This window comes from Geotrypetes seraphini, chromosome 16, assembly GCF_902459505.1.
Source record: "Geotrypetes seraphini chromosome 16, aGeoSer1.1, whole genome shotgun sequence".
NCBI lineage: Eukaryota > Metazoa > Chordata > Amphibia > Gymnophiona > Dermophiidae > Geotrypetes > Geotrypetes seraphini.
Genome location: NC_047099.1, coordinates 13,334,293 through 13,347,034, shown reverse-complemented (window position 1 = coordinate 13,347,034; position 12,742 = coordinate 13,334,293). Strand labels below are relative to the sequence as shown.

The 12,742-nt window shown below is 39.6% G+C and overlaps 2 protein-coding genes across 2 annotated transcripts; one reads left to right on the top strand and one right to left on the bottom strand.

Annotated features, from left to right (window-relative positions):
- The first annotated feature begins 6,258 nt into the window (after positions 1-6,258).
- Positions 6,259-7,191, top strand: LOC117349659 (olfactory receptor 5V1-like). The gene has a single exon (XM_033923251.1). The coding sequence runs from the start codon at positions 6,259-6,261 to the stop codon at positions 7,189-7,191; it is 933 nt and encodes a 310-aa protein (XP_033779142.1).
- Positions 7,192-10,734: 3,543 nt separating this feature from the next.
- LOC117349658 (olfactory receptor 5F1-like) lies at positions 10,735-11,706 on the bottom strand. Its single transcript, XM_033923250.1, has one exon. The coding sequence runs from the start codon at positions 11,704-11,706 to the stop codon at positions 10,735-10,737; it is 972 nt and encodes a 323-aa protein (XP_033779141.1).
- Between the last annotated feature and the right edge of the window lie 1,036 nt (positions 11,707-12,742).

Here is a 12,742-nt window from a genome sequence, read left to right as displayed (position 1 = left end):
AAAAGTACAATGATAAAAAATACTGTGATAAAAATCCAACCGGACCCTACACGGTCCGTGTTTCGGCGAACACGCCTTCCTGAGGGGTTCTAAAAGGAAGAGGTAATGATGAATAATGATAAATAGAAAGATAAAAAAATGAAAATGGAAAGATAGAAAGATAAGAAGTGACTGTGATGCCAATCTGGAGCATGTATATTAGTGTCTATACTCGACTGCAAGATGGTGTCAGGTCAAAAGCGCGCCGGGACAAAGGCGCACGCAGACAATTGAGCACAGCGTGGAGGCACGCACCGCAGAAAATTACTCTTTTTACGGCTCCGATGGGGGGGGTTATGGGGGGAACCCCCCCACTTTACTTAATAGAGATCGCGCCGCGTTGTGGGGGCATTGTGGGGGGTGTGGGGGGTTGTAACCCCCCACATTTTACTGAAAACTTCACTTTTTCCCTGTTTTTAGGGAAAAAGTTAAGTTTACAGTAAAATGTGGAGGGTTACAACCCCCCAAACCCCCCACAACACCGGCGCGATCTCTATTCAGTAAACTGGGGGGGCTCCCCAACAAAAAACCCCGTCGGAGCCCCTAAAAACTGTAATTTTCTTCGGCACGCACTTCCGTCTTGCGCTCAGTTGTCGGCGCGCGCCTTTGTCTTTCGCCAAGTTGTCTATGAACCCTGCAAGATAAAACAAGTGAGCCAAGTGTGATCATGCTATATACAGAGGTTTGAAACATCGACAAGAGATATGAGAGGAAAAAGTGCCATAGGTATGTATTAGAGTATAAACTTAAGCACAGGAATCTATAAGGTGCCTAAGAGAAGCCATAAGAATGAAAAGTTAATAGAATGAAGAAACCATGGTGCATGTCTGATTTTGAAAACATGAAGAGATATGTGACACAATGTAATGACGAGAAGACATTATACATACCAATGGTTTGCAACTTCACATATAAAGAATTGGACTGAAAACAGTCTATTGTCTTTAAACTATATAAAAAAGACATCGTATTCAAACATGAAGAAACCATAATAGGACATGAACACATAGAATAATGCAGTTAAAATAACAGTTTTTGTTTTTGTTTTCATCAGTGGATTGTTTTCACTGTGGATCATTGGGTCTCCCCATTTTTCTTTGTTATACAGTGCAGCAAGAAAGAAGGGACGGAGTCTGGAGTTGGCAGTGGAGGAGAAGGGTACAGATAGGAGGATCTCGCCCGATTTCATCATTTAAAAACCCAATGTTTCAGAGCTTACTTTTCACTTGAGGTCTATACCTTGCCAAACCCCAGGTATATTATAGCAACTATATTTCTTGTTCCAGTTTCGTTCTTAACATTTTTCAAGAAATTCACCCTTTCCCATTTAAACATCATGAATTTCCCTGTATGTAATATATTCTGAAATTTTCCAAGAAGTAACATTAGACAGATTTGTCTATCACTGCTTATTTCTTATTCGGGTTCATTCTTGAATACTGGTGTTTGATTACCGATCTATAAAATACAGTGCTTATACAACTTTTCTAGAGACACTCATAGATTATCCTTATCTACTCTTAGATCCTTTGTAATGTTTACGCAATCCAGATAATAATTATTAATGGTTTTGTGTCCAAGAGGGTTAGAATTTAAGGATGCACATAATGAATATGCACGGGAGAGATTTGTACACTCACTCCCCCCTCCCCCAAATTCTGTATATGGTGCCTTGTTGTGTATGCAAATTGGTGCACACATCTGATTTGTGTGTATAACTTGATTAATTTACCTAATTGGTGCTAATAATTGGCATTTAACACCTCATAATCAACACTAATTGCCCCTAATTAAAAGTTACTGTGCAGCTCGGAAAGTATGACTCTATAAAATGCATGTTGTAGTTGCAGTGCAAAAATTTGAAATGGGGGCAAGGCCAGGGGTAGATCTTCCCTATGGATAACCACAGGAAACCATCCCATGTCCTTCTTCAAGTTTCAAGTTTCAAGTTTATTTACATTTGATGTATCGCTTATTACAAATTTCTAAGCGATGTACAATTAAAAACCAGCAGATTGTGGTAATACATAAAATTTTACTAAGTTAGACAATTGACAAGACAAATTGGACAAACATGATTGAAAAGGAAGGAAGGGGAAAGTTACAATGGCATTATTTGTTAAAATTTACATGGAGGGGAGAATACAATAGGTATAATTCGAAAAAAACAGGAAAAGAGAATCTTAAAAACATATGAGATTATAAAAAAAGATCATTTCATAAGTCAAATGCATCTTGAAACAAGTAAGTTTTTAACAATTTTTTAAAAGAGATAAGATCTTTTTCATTTTTAATAAAATTTGGGAGAGAGTTCCACAATGAGGGGGCCACCACTGAAAACATATCTTTACGTCTAGTGCCAATTATTCTTAATGAAGGGACTGAAAGCTGGTTAGATAAAGATGATCTTAAGGATCGCGGAGGATTATATGGGACTATCATTTTTGATATGAAGAGGGGTTCGTTTGAAATTAAAGTTTTATAAACTAGGAATAAAGTTTTAAAAGTGATTCGGTGAGAGATTGGAAGCCAGTGAGATTTGATGAGTAAAGGGGTAACATGATCATATTTTTTAGCTTTGTGAATTAATTTAACTGCGGTATTTTGTATGATTTGTAGTCGTCTCCTTTCTTTCTGAGATATGTTTATTAGGAGAGAATTACAGTAATCTAATTTCGAAATAATTAGTGAATGAACCAAAATGTTTATAGATTTTGGGTTTAAGAAAGTGGAAATTGAGCGTAGAAGACGGAGTCTGTAAAAACAGGATTTAGTGTCTATCTCAGCCTCAGTCCTTCTACACAAGCATTCTTCAATGCAAGGCTTGAGGATCAGTGGCTGGGCCCATCCATACTCTGATTCTTATAATAATAATAATTTATTTTCTTATACACCGCCAAAGCCATGGTAGTTCGAGGCGGTTTACAACAAGAGGCGCTGGACAGTCAGCGATAGGTTACAATATAGAATCGATGAATACAAGTACACTGAAAGCAAGTACAAATAAGAAGAGCTGGACAGTCAGCGACATAGCTATGAATTTGGTATACAGAATACGAGAGATAATGAACAACAAATTCTTAGGTGACAAATCGGTTGAACAGTTTCGTTTTTACTAATTTTCTAAAGCCTTGATAGGAAGAGGAGAGCATGATAATGTTACCCAGCCAGTCAGTCATTCAGTTTACCTGCCTGGAACCCATTGTGAGCCCATTGTGACATCACTGATGATGTTGGCTCTTAGGCACTAGGGGAATGAGGCTTTATGACATCACAATCTCAGCTCTGGAATGTTGGTAATATTTGGCTTTCTGGCAGGTACTTGTGACCTGAATTGGCCACTGTTGGAAATTGGGCTTGTCCACCTTTGATGTGTCCCAGTATGGCAACACTTATGGTCTTATGTTCTAACCATCCCGTGTCATTCTTTAGTGTCTATCTCAGCCTCAGTCCTTCTACACAAGCATTCTTCAATGCAAGGCTTGAGGGTCAGTGGCTGGGCCCATCCATACTCTGATTCTTCCCTCTCTCCTTAAAAATGACATGAGGATAATTTTTCACGGTTAGCCATGGGGATGGGGACGGGAACAAATTCTGTCTCGGTATCATTCTCTAGAAATGTTATATGCATTCTTATAGAATAGGCCTGATCTGCACACAAATTAGGCATATATATTTAGGCCTGGTTTTAGCTTACTGGCATATAACTCTAGCCATGCCCAAACTCCACCTCAAATATGACCCTAGCCTAGTAGGTGCCTTGGAGTATATGCCTTAACTGACTAGTTATTTATTCTTTTTAAATTGATTTTAATGGTGCTTTCAATTAACAGTGCCAATTAAGCCAATTTAAAGAAAAAATGCTAGGTTAACTGTGCCAACCTAGGCACCTAACTGTAGCCATCTTTTATAGAATCAGGGCATTCATGTTTATTCCTGGGTTGTTGTTGTTTTTTTGGGGGGGTTGTCTTATTTGCTATCTCTTCACCGGCCCATTTGGCTAGACTTTATACAAAATTATTTTGTAGCCTTTTATGATATGAACTTTATCTCTTCAAATGCAATTCATCAAATTGACATGGCCGCATTTCTCCACAGTGACACAATCTCAGAACCCCCTTCCTTAATCCATGATTGGAGGTATGCAATGATCTTGATTGCACCTTATCTGCCTTGTGCAGCTCAAGGCACAAACGCCATTCAAGGTGCTGAAAATATTGACTTGGCTGCCATTACCCATAACACTGTGATTAGCTTTCAGGACTTGCAAGAGCAAATCTGTCATATGCAAATGTTCGTAAGACCAGCCTTAGGCACATAAAGGTATTGTAGGGATACCACCACAGCTTTTAAGAACCTACTGCAGTGATGAAAGAAGGGTGCAACTAATCCAGATCTTCATGGACGCTCCGTCTCCCAATCTCTCAGCATGACATTCTCTCTGTCCACACACAATACCACAATAGCTGCACCATTTTAGTGCTGACGTGTACATTGACTGCCAACTCTTTTCTTTCCAACAGCAGGTCCTGTTTAGAAGCAGTGTTCACACGAAAGACAGCGTGCTATATTATTCTAACAATACAGGAAAAAAATAGACATTAAATTGACCAAATCTACCATGTTAGGATAAAAGATTTTAATAATTATGGCAATATATATTCTTTTTGCAAATCAATAATTTTCAACAAGGTAATTAGTAATACATATATTTTTAAATAGTGTTTAGCTCTAAAATTATTATTTTTCTGCATTCCACATGTATAAAACAACGAAACAATAGGGGCCCATAATCTGTAAGTGGCATCTTAAGTTAGGCACCAGTAGGTATTCTATAAGTGCGTAATTTAATAGTTAAACCCATTTAAAAACAAGTTAAAAACCCTTTTAAAACAAAAATGTAGGCACCAATGGTGCCTAGAGAAACAGCGCCTTCATCGCATCTAAGGAGGTGATTTAGAATGTCTTAGGTCAAAGTAGGCCTGGTTAATGTCGGAAACAACCTTAGGCATCACTGTAGATGTGATTCTTGTCAAAGGTAGATGCCATAAATGTAGGCCTTTAAAATCATGGCCTACATTTCCCGCACCTACCTTTGAATAAAGCCACAATTCTGTAAACAGCGCCATTGTATGATTGACACGTGATCGGTGGCCATTTTTTTAGGCGGCCATCGATAGTGCCATTTAGAGAATCCAACCCTAGTATAGCTTCTAATGCAGTACTACTTCAATCACAGATCTAGCTTAAAGACTTCAATTAAGGCTGCAAACATTTCTCATACTATAGCATAGCCCATAATTATACTGATGAAATGACTTGTAATACTGTGCACTCCTTCCCCCTCTTTTACTAGGATGCGCTAATCGAATTAGCACGCGCTAAACGCTAATGCGCACCTTAGTAAAAGAGGGCCATAGTGTGTCTCTCATGAACTGGATGACACACAAGAGAATCTGAGCTGGAGTCTTCCAACTGCATTTCTGCCACTAGGGGGTGCTGCTTCAATATTGTGTTTTTCAATCACTAGGGGGCAAGCAGGTTACCTAGAATCCTACAAAGCACAATTGTCCTTCACTATTGAAAATGTGATTGTGAAACATCACCCCCACCCCTCCACTGCCAGGACTGTAGGCGGAGGACTCCCGCTCAGCTTAGAGGGAACAGTGATTATCAATAAGTCAAAAAGTCTACGGTGATGTTTAGAGAACTCTTCTGTTTAACACCTTATTTTAATTCATGTGTAGACTCGTATGTTATCTGTGTTTGGTTCTAGGAACTAAGGCCCTCTTTTACTAAGGTGCGCTAATCGAATTAGCATGCGCTAAACGCTAACACGTAAATGTTAGTCTATGGATGTGTTAGCGTTTAGCGCATGCTAATTCGATTAGCGCGCACTAATCAGTTAGCGCACCTTAGTAAAAGGAGAATTAAAGCCAAGCCGCCTCCAGAATATTAATATCAACACTGAAATCAAAGGGTTGAAATAAATATATTTTCCTCATATTTTAGAATGGATAGAGTCTCAAAGACGTATATAACTCCTGATAAGGTTTCAATGTATGTTAAATTTTAATTGATGCGTGGCACAATTACTACCTACTGAATTCTACATAGTGAATCACGGGAATAATTTCCATTTTATTAACATAGGAAAATAGCTTTCTCTCTCTGTTTGCATTCCAGCCTTTAGAGAACAAGGAAGGAAGAGGAGAAGAAATGGAGAGTAAAAACCAAACCGCTCTGACCAATTTTTTTCTCCTGGGATTTGGTAACCAGCTAGAGGTGCATATTATATTCTTTGTGATTTTTTTGTTGATATACTTGCTGACATTCTTTGGAAATTTTTCCATCATAACAGCAGTAAGAAGTGATCCACGGTTACACACCCCTATGTATTTCTTCCTCTGCAACCTATCCTTCTTAGATATCTGCTACACCTCAGTAACTATGCCAAAAATGCTAGCCAACATGATATCCAACACAACATCCATTTCCTTTTCTGGCTGCATTGCGCAGATATTTTTTTTCATTGGCTTGGCAGGTACTGAGATTTTCCTCCTCTCTGTCATGGCTTTTGATCGCTATGTCGCCATCTGCAATCCATTACTTTATCACAATATCATGAACAGGAGGACGTGCATCCAGTTGGCTTCTGGTCCCTGGGTAGCAGGATTTCTCAATTCTCTGGTCCATACACTTCTTCTGGCTCCATTATCCTACTGCAAGTCCCATAAAGTGAATCAATATTTCTGTGATATACCTCCACTACTAGCCTTGGCCTGTGGTGATTTACATGTCAATGAGATTGTGCTCTTAACCATGGGGGGAGTGCTAGGAATGGGTTCTTTTCTCCTGACTATTGTCTCTTATGTTCACATCATTTCTACTATCCTGAAGATCCGATCAGCTGAAGGCAAGCGTAAAGCTTTTTCTACATGTACCTCCCACCTCATTGTAGTCTCTTTATTTTATGGAACTTCAATCTTTACTTATGTCCGGCCCACATCAAGCTATTCTTTGGATAAGGACCGCCTTGTTTCTATGCTGTACGGAGTTGTGACCCCAATGTTAAACCCAGTTATATATAGTTTGAGAAACAAGGATGTAAAAGGGGCACTACTTAGAGTTTTAGGTAGAAAAGCAAGTTAAACAAGGTATAAGAACAAGTTAACAGTATTACCTTATTCTTTTTCTCATTGAAGTTTTCTCTCTAATACCAACCCTAATCTCAATCATTATTTTCATCCCTTTGCATCATTTATAATTTGGCTTCAGGCACTGATACTTTGTTGTCATAGGCAAATCAATTTTATTGTTCATTGTGGTTCATGTATGCAAACTAAAAAGTCACAGACAACAAACAAAAATTGACCTTTAATACTCCACAGACCCAAAGGTCAATCAAGAACAAAAACACTGTGGAGACAACGATGTCCAAGATGCAGGTCTTTATTAAAAATACAGTCAATTAATCCACATGACGAGATGTCAAGGACCCAAAAATTGGGGACTAAGGACTCAACATGGTCTGTGTTTCAAATCCTAAAACCTAAGGTGGTCAAGTATGGGAATGGACTGGTCTAAGTAGAGAATTTTACATGATTGTAAAAACATCAATAACGTTCACGCTCTTTCTCAACCCTCTCAAAATAATATTTTTAAAAGTACCTAAAGTGAATTGTAGTGCGCACTAAAAGACAAAATACCACCAAACACTTTAACATGTTTTTGTAGTAGTCTGTAATGTGCTAGGTGTGTGTTAGGGCCTAACATTCTTTAGTGAATTTGCAATATGCACTAATGAACCAATCATGTGTTAATAAATGTACCTCTGTAATAGCCTAATAAGGTCATTTGTGATTTTTTTTTTTGGCCTTCACCTAAATTTATTTTTGAGATCATCTTCGAAGGTTTCGTGCAGCATTTGCATATGTGGTTAACTAGCTGAATTTGGCCAGGCTATTCAATGCTGGGCCTAATTCAGGCGTTGACATTGTGGTAAGTGCAGATAACGTAGCTGGTTTGGACAATTTCCTGGCGGAAACGTACACAGTCTGTTATAGAAACAGACATGGGGGAAGCCACTGCTTGCCCTGAATCTTGCTACTACTTAGGATTCCAGAATCTTTTCTTACTCTTGCCTCCTCTTTTACAAAGGTGCGGTAGCTGTTTTAGTGTGCGCGCCAAGATGTCCATAGGATATAATGGGCGCATTCGCACATGCAAATATTTAGTGTGCATTAAAACAGCTACCGCACCTTAGTAAAATGACCTGTTAGAGATTCCAGAATCTTGCTATTCTTTATGATTCTGAAAATTGCTACTATTTGGGGTTTTCTGTCAGGTACTAGTGACCTGGATTGGCTACCGTGAAGATGGACTATTGAGCTGGATAAACCATTGATCTGACCCAGTAAGGCTCTTCTTATGTTCTTATAAATAAATGGCTCCTGGAATTTTTGGTACTAGAGATATTTAGACTGGTCCACAGGTAAGTGCTCAGATAAAATTAGGGCAGCAAAAAATGGCTGCCCTAACTTAATCACAGCACTAATCTGGTTAGCACACTGAATATATCCACTAAGGGCCAGATTCAACAGCAAAATATTTTAGCACTCAGCCCTATTCTGTATCAGGGTGTTGCCCCTGGTTTGCCCCACATTGCCTGGCACTAACTGGATAAATTACCCGAGTTTGTCGGTTAAGCCCTTTCCCTTTCCCTTCACAGAAGATCCTCAATGGCACTACGCAGTTAAAAAGCCACTGAAAATCTAGGGGAGGCCAATTCACAATGATTTAACCAGGCAAGAACCTCATAATTTATTTTTTGATTTGTTTTTTTTTTCATTTTCATAGAGCTCTTTTTATGCAAGCATTCCTTTCCAAAATGGAAGTTTCTACTGTATGTAGGGTTACCAGCATTTCTTCTCAAAGACAAGAGGACACGTGGCCATTCTGACTCAGCCCCATCCTATTCTGCCCCTAGCTCCATCACCTCATCTCCTTTACTGAGCTCAAGGCTACATCCGAAGGGCCTCTGAGCATGCGTGGATGAGACACAATGACATCACAAGTCATTGCATCTCATCGGCACATGCTCGGAGGCCCTCCAGATGTGACCCCAAACCCATGAAACCTGGACAGACTACCAGGGTTTGAAAATACTACTACTACTATTAATTATTTCTATAGTGCTACCAGATGCATGCAGCGCTGCACAGAATCACAAAGAGTAAGAAAACAGTCCCTGCTCGAAAAGGCTTACAATCTAAACAGCCAAGACAAACAAACAGGATGTCATGGATAGAGTTAAGGGGAATGGTTAATCTGCTGGCTGGGTTGGAGGGCAGAGGGGAGTACAGGATGATCAAGCCATTGTGACATCACTGATGAGGCTGGCTCTTATTGGTGGAATGAGGCATTATGACATCACAAGCTCAGCTCTGCTTCCCAAAGACTGAAACTCTTCACACTACTAATATGAATTTTTTCTAAAGGGCTACCAGACGCACGCAGCACTGTACAGAGTCACAAAGAAGAAGAAAACAGTCCCTGCTCGAAAGAGCTTACAATCTAAACAGCCAAGACAGACAAACAGGAAGTCATGGATACAGTTAAGGAGAACGGTTAATCAGTGGGCTGGGTTGAAGGCAAAGGAGTAGGGTTAAAGATTGAAAGCTATATCAAAAGAGTGGGTTTTCAGTCTGCTTTTAAACAAGGGAAGGGAAGGGGCTTGATTTACAAACTCGGGTAATTTATTCCCGAAATAGCGGGCAGATAGATGAAAGGAACGAAGTCTGGAATTGGCAGTGGAGGAGAAGGGTAACGCTAAGAGTGACTTATTGGACAATCCACTAAAAAATGGACATGTCCAGATTTTCCCAAAACATCTGATAGCCCTAACTGTATGCAGCAAACCACATATGTACTTTCCACCTTAGTAAAAGAGGGGGTAAGGTGCGCTAACTGATTATCGCATGTCCATAGACTAAGAACATAAGAATAGTCTTACTGGGTAAGATCAATGGTCCATCAAGCCCAGTAGCCCGTTCTCAGGGTGGCCAATCAGGTTACTAGTACCTGGCCAAAACCCAAGGTGTAGCAAAATTCCATGCTACCAATACAGGGCAAGCAGTGGCTTCCCCATGTCTTTCTCAATAACAGACTATGGACTTTTCCTCCAGGAACTTGTCTAAACCTTTCTTAAAACCAGCTACGCTATCTGCTATTACCACATCCTCTGGCAAAGTGTTCCAGATCTTAACTATTCTCTGAGTGGAAAAAAAATTCCTCCTAATCGGTTAGCGCACCTTAATGAAAGAGGGCCATAGTCTTGCGGTCTGTGGCTTTACTCAGAATTTTGCATAAATCTGAAGTTAAGTTGTTTGATATATTACTGGAGCTTGCAATACAACATATTTTAACTGAATGGAAGGATAATTCTGTATTATCTGACACTGCATGGTGGAATGCTATTTGTGTAGTATGGAAGCATGAAGAAGAAAAGTTTAACATTTCATTTTTAAAGGGTTTGGGGATTGTTGGATTTATATTATCAGTCTGCTGAATAAATTAGGGACCTGACTTTCAGGATGTTATATTGGGTGGGTGAAGGGATATGATTGTATGTTAATGCTGTTGTCTAAAATTCAATAATTTCAATAAAATATTTGAACAGTGAACAGACTCCATTTAGACCTGTATAATGTTTTTGAAGACTCTCCTAAAAGCACCCTGTATATCCCTGTTTCGGAAGCTGTAAATGAAGGGATTTAAAAGAGGAGTCACGGTGCTATAAATGATGAAGACCACTTTGTCGTCATCTAAACTATAGTTTGATGCAGGACGTACATATGTGTAGGTGAGTGTCCCAAAAAATATACTAACCACAGTTAAGTGGGAGGTACAGGTGGAGAAGGCTTTGCGTCTGCCTTTGGAGGTACGGATCTTCAGAATGGTGGTAACAATGTAAGCATATGATATCAGAGTCAGCACAAAGGAACCGACAATCACAAAGCCGCCAAGTAAATAAACAAAAAATTCATTGAGGCGGGTGTCTGAGCAGGAGAGCTTCAATAGCGGAGGAATATCACAGATGAAATGATTAATTGTTGTGTTCTTGCAGAAGGGTAGACGAGATGTAAATACAGCCTGTACCAGACCGTTAATAAAGGCAATGAAAACTGAAACAGCTGCCAGTCGAAGACACACTTGACGATTCATGATGACGGAATAGTGCAGGGGGCTGCATATCGCCACGTATCGATCATAGGCCATCACTGCAAGAAGGACACATTCAATGCTTCCAAAATTGACAAAGAAAAACATCTGTGTGAAGCAACCATTGAAGGAAATGGTTTTGTTTTCTTGCAGGAAATTGGCCAACATTTTGGGGACAGTGGTTGTGGTGTACAAGATTTCCACTACAGCCAAGTAGGAAAGAAAAAAGTACATAGGGGTGTGAAGATGCAAATCTAACTTGACGATCACAATGATGGTGAGATTGAAGGCCAATGTCATCAGATAAATAACAGCAAAGACCAGAAAAAGTAATGTATTCAGCAGTGGAGTTGTTACAAGTTCCAGGAACACAAATTCATTTAATGTGGTTTGGTTTGTAATGTCAAAGAATTTCTCCTGAAGAGCTAAATACAACAAAAGCATTGTCAAACAAGAATAAATTATATTGAAAATAATATACCTACTCATGTGGGTTAAACTACAATGTATCCAATCTTATTTCTGTTCCTCTCCTCCCCCTTCTCTTTGCCTTTCTCATGCACCCTGTGGAATGCCTGCTCTATCTCCAACAAGCTTGCCTTCATCCATGACCTCTTTATCTCTCAAACTCTCCACCTCTTGGCACTAACTGAGACCAGGATTTGCCCTGAAGACTCTGCTTCAGCAGCCACCCTGTGTCAAGGAGGCTACCTTTTCTCACATACACCTCACCCAGTTGGTCATTGCGGTGGTGGTATTACTCTCACCATCTTGTAAATATTAATCCCTTCTTCCACTTCAATCTCATTGTTTCCCTCCTTTTAAGTCCACTCCTTCCATCTATTCGCTCCTCTTCCTCTCTGAATAGCAGTCATCTACTGACCCCCTAATAAGTACCTCTCTTCCTTCCTCACTGATTTTGACTCCTGGATCTCCTTCTTTCACATATCCTCATCTACTTCGCTTATCCTTGGTGATTTCAACATCCACCCTTCCTATAAAGAAGTATTTCCTTAGATTACTCCTGAACCTATCATCTCATAACTTTATCCTATGCCCTATCCTTCCGGAGTTTTTCTTCATTTGAAAAAGACTCACTTGGAGATATTTAAATGTTTCTATTAAATCCCATCTCTCCCGTCTTTCTTCCAAAGTATGCATATTGAATACTCTAAGTCATTCCCCATATGATTTATGATAAAGACCACTAACCAATTTTGCAGCAGCCCTCTGGACCAACTCCTTCTTATTTACATCTTTGTGAAAGTATGGTCTCCAAAATTGCACACATATTTCCAAATGGAGCCTCACCAGAGACTTATACAATGGCATTATCAACTCCCTTTTCCTACTGTCCATTCCTCTCCATATCCACCCAAGCATCTTCCTGACTTTGACCATCGCCTTTTCTACTTCTTTTGCCACCCTGAGATCATCAGACACAATCACCTCCCTAAGTCCCACTCTTCTACCTATACTT

Excerpts from the sequence above, each read along its gene's own strand:
- LOC117349659 (XM_033923251.1), top strand. The coding sequence starts at position 6,259 with ATGGAGAGTAAAAACCAAACCGCTCTGACCAATTTTTTTCTCCTGGGA.
- LOC117349658 (XM_033923250.1), bottom strand. The coding sequence starts at position 11,706 with ATGCTTTTGTTGTATTTAGCTCTTCAGGAGAAATTCTTTGACATTACA.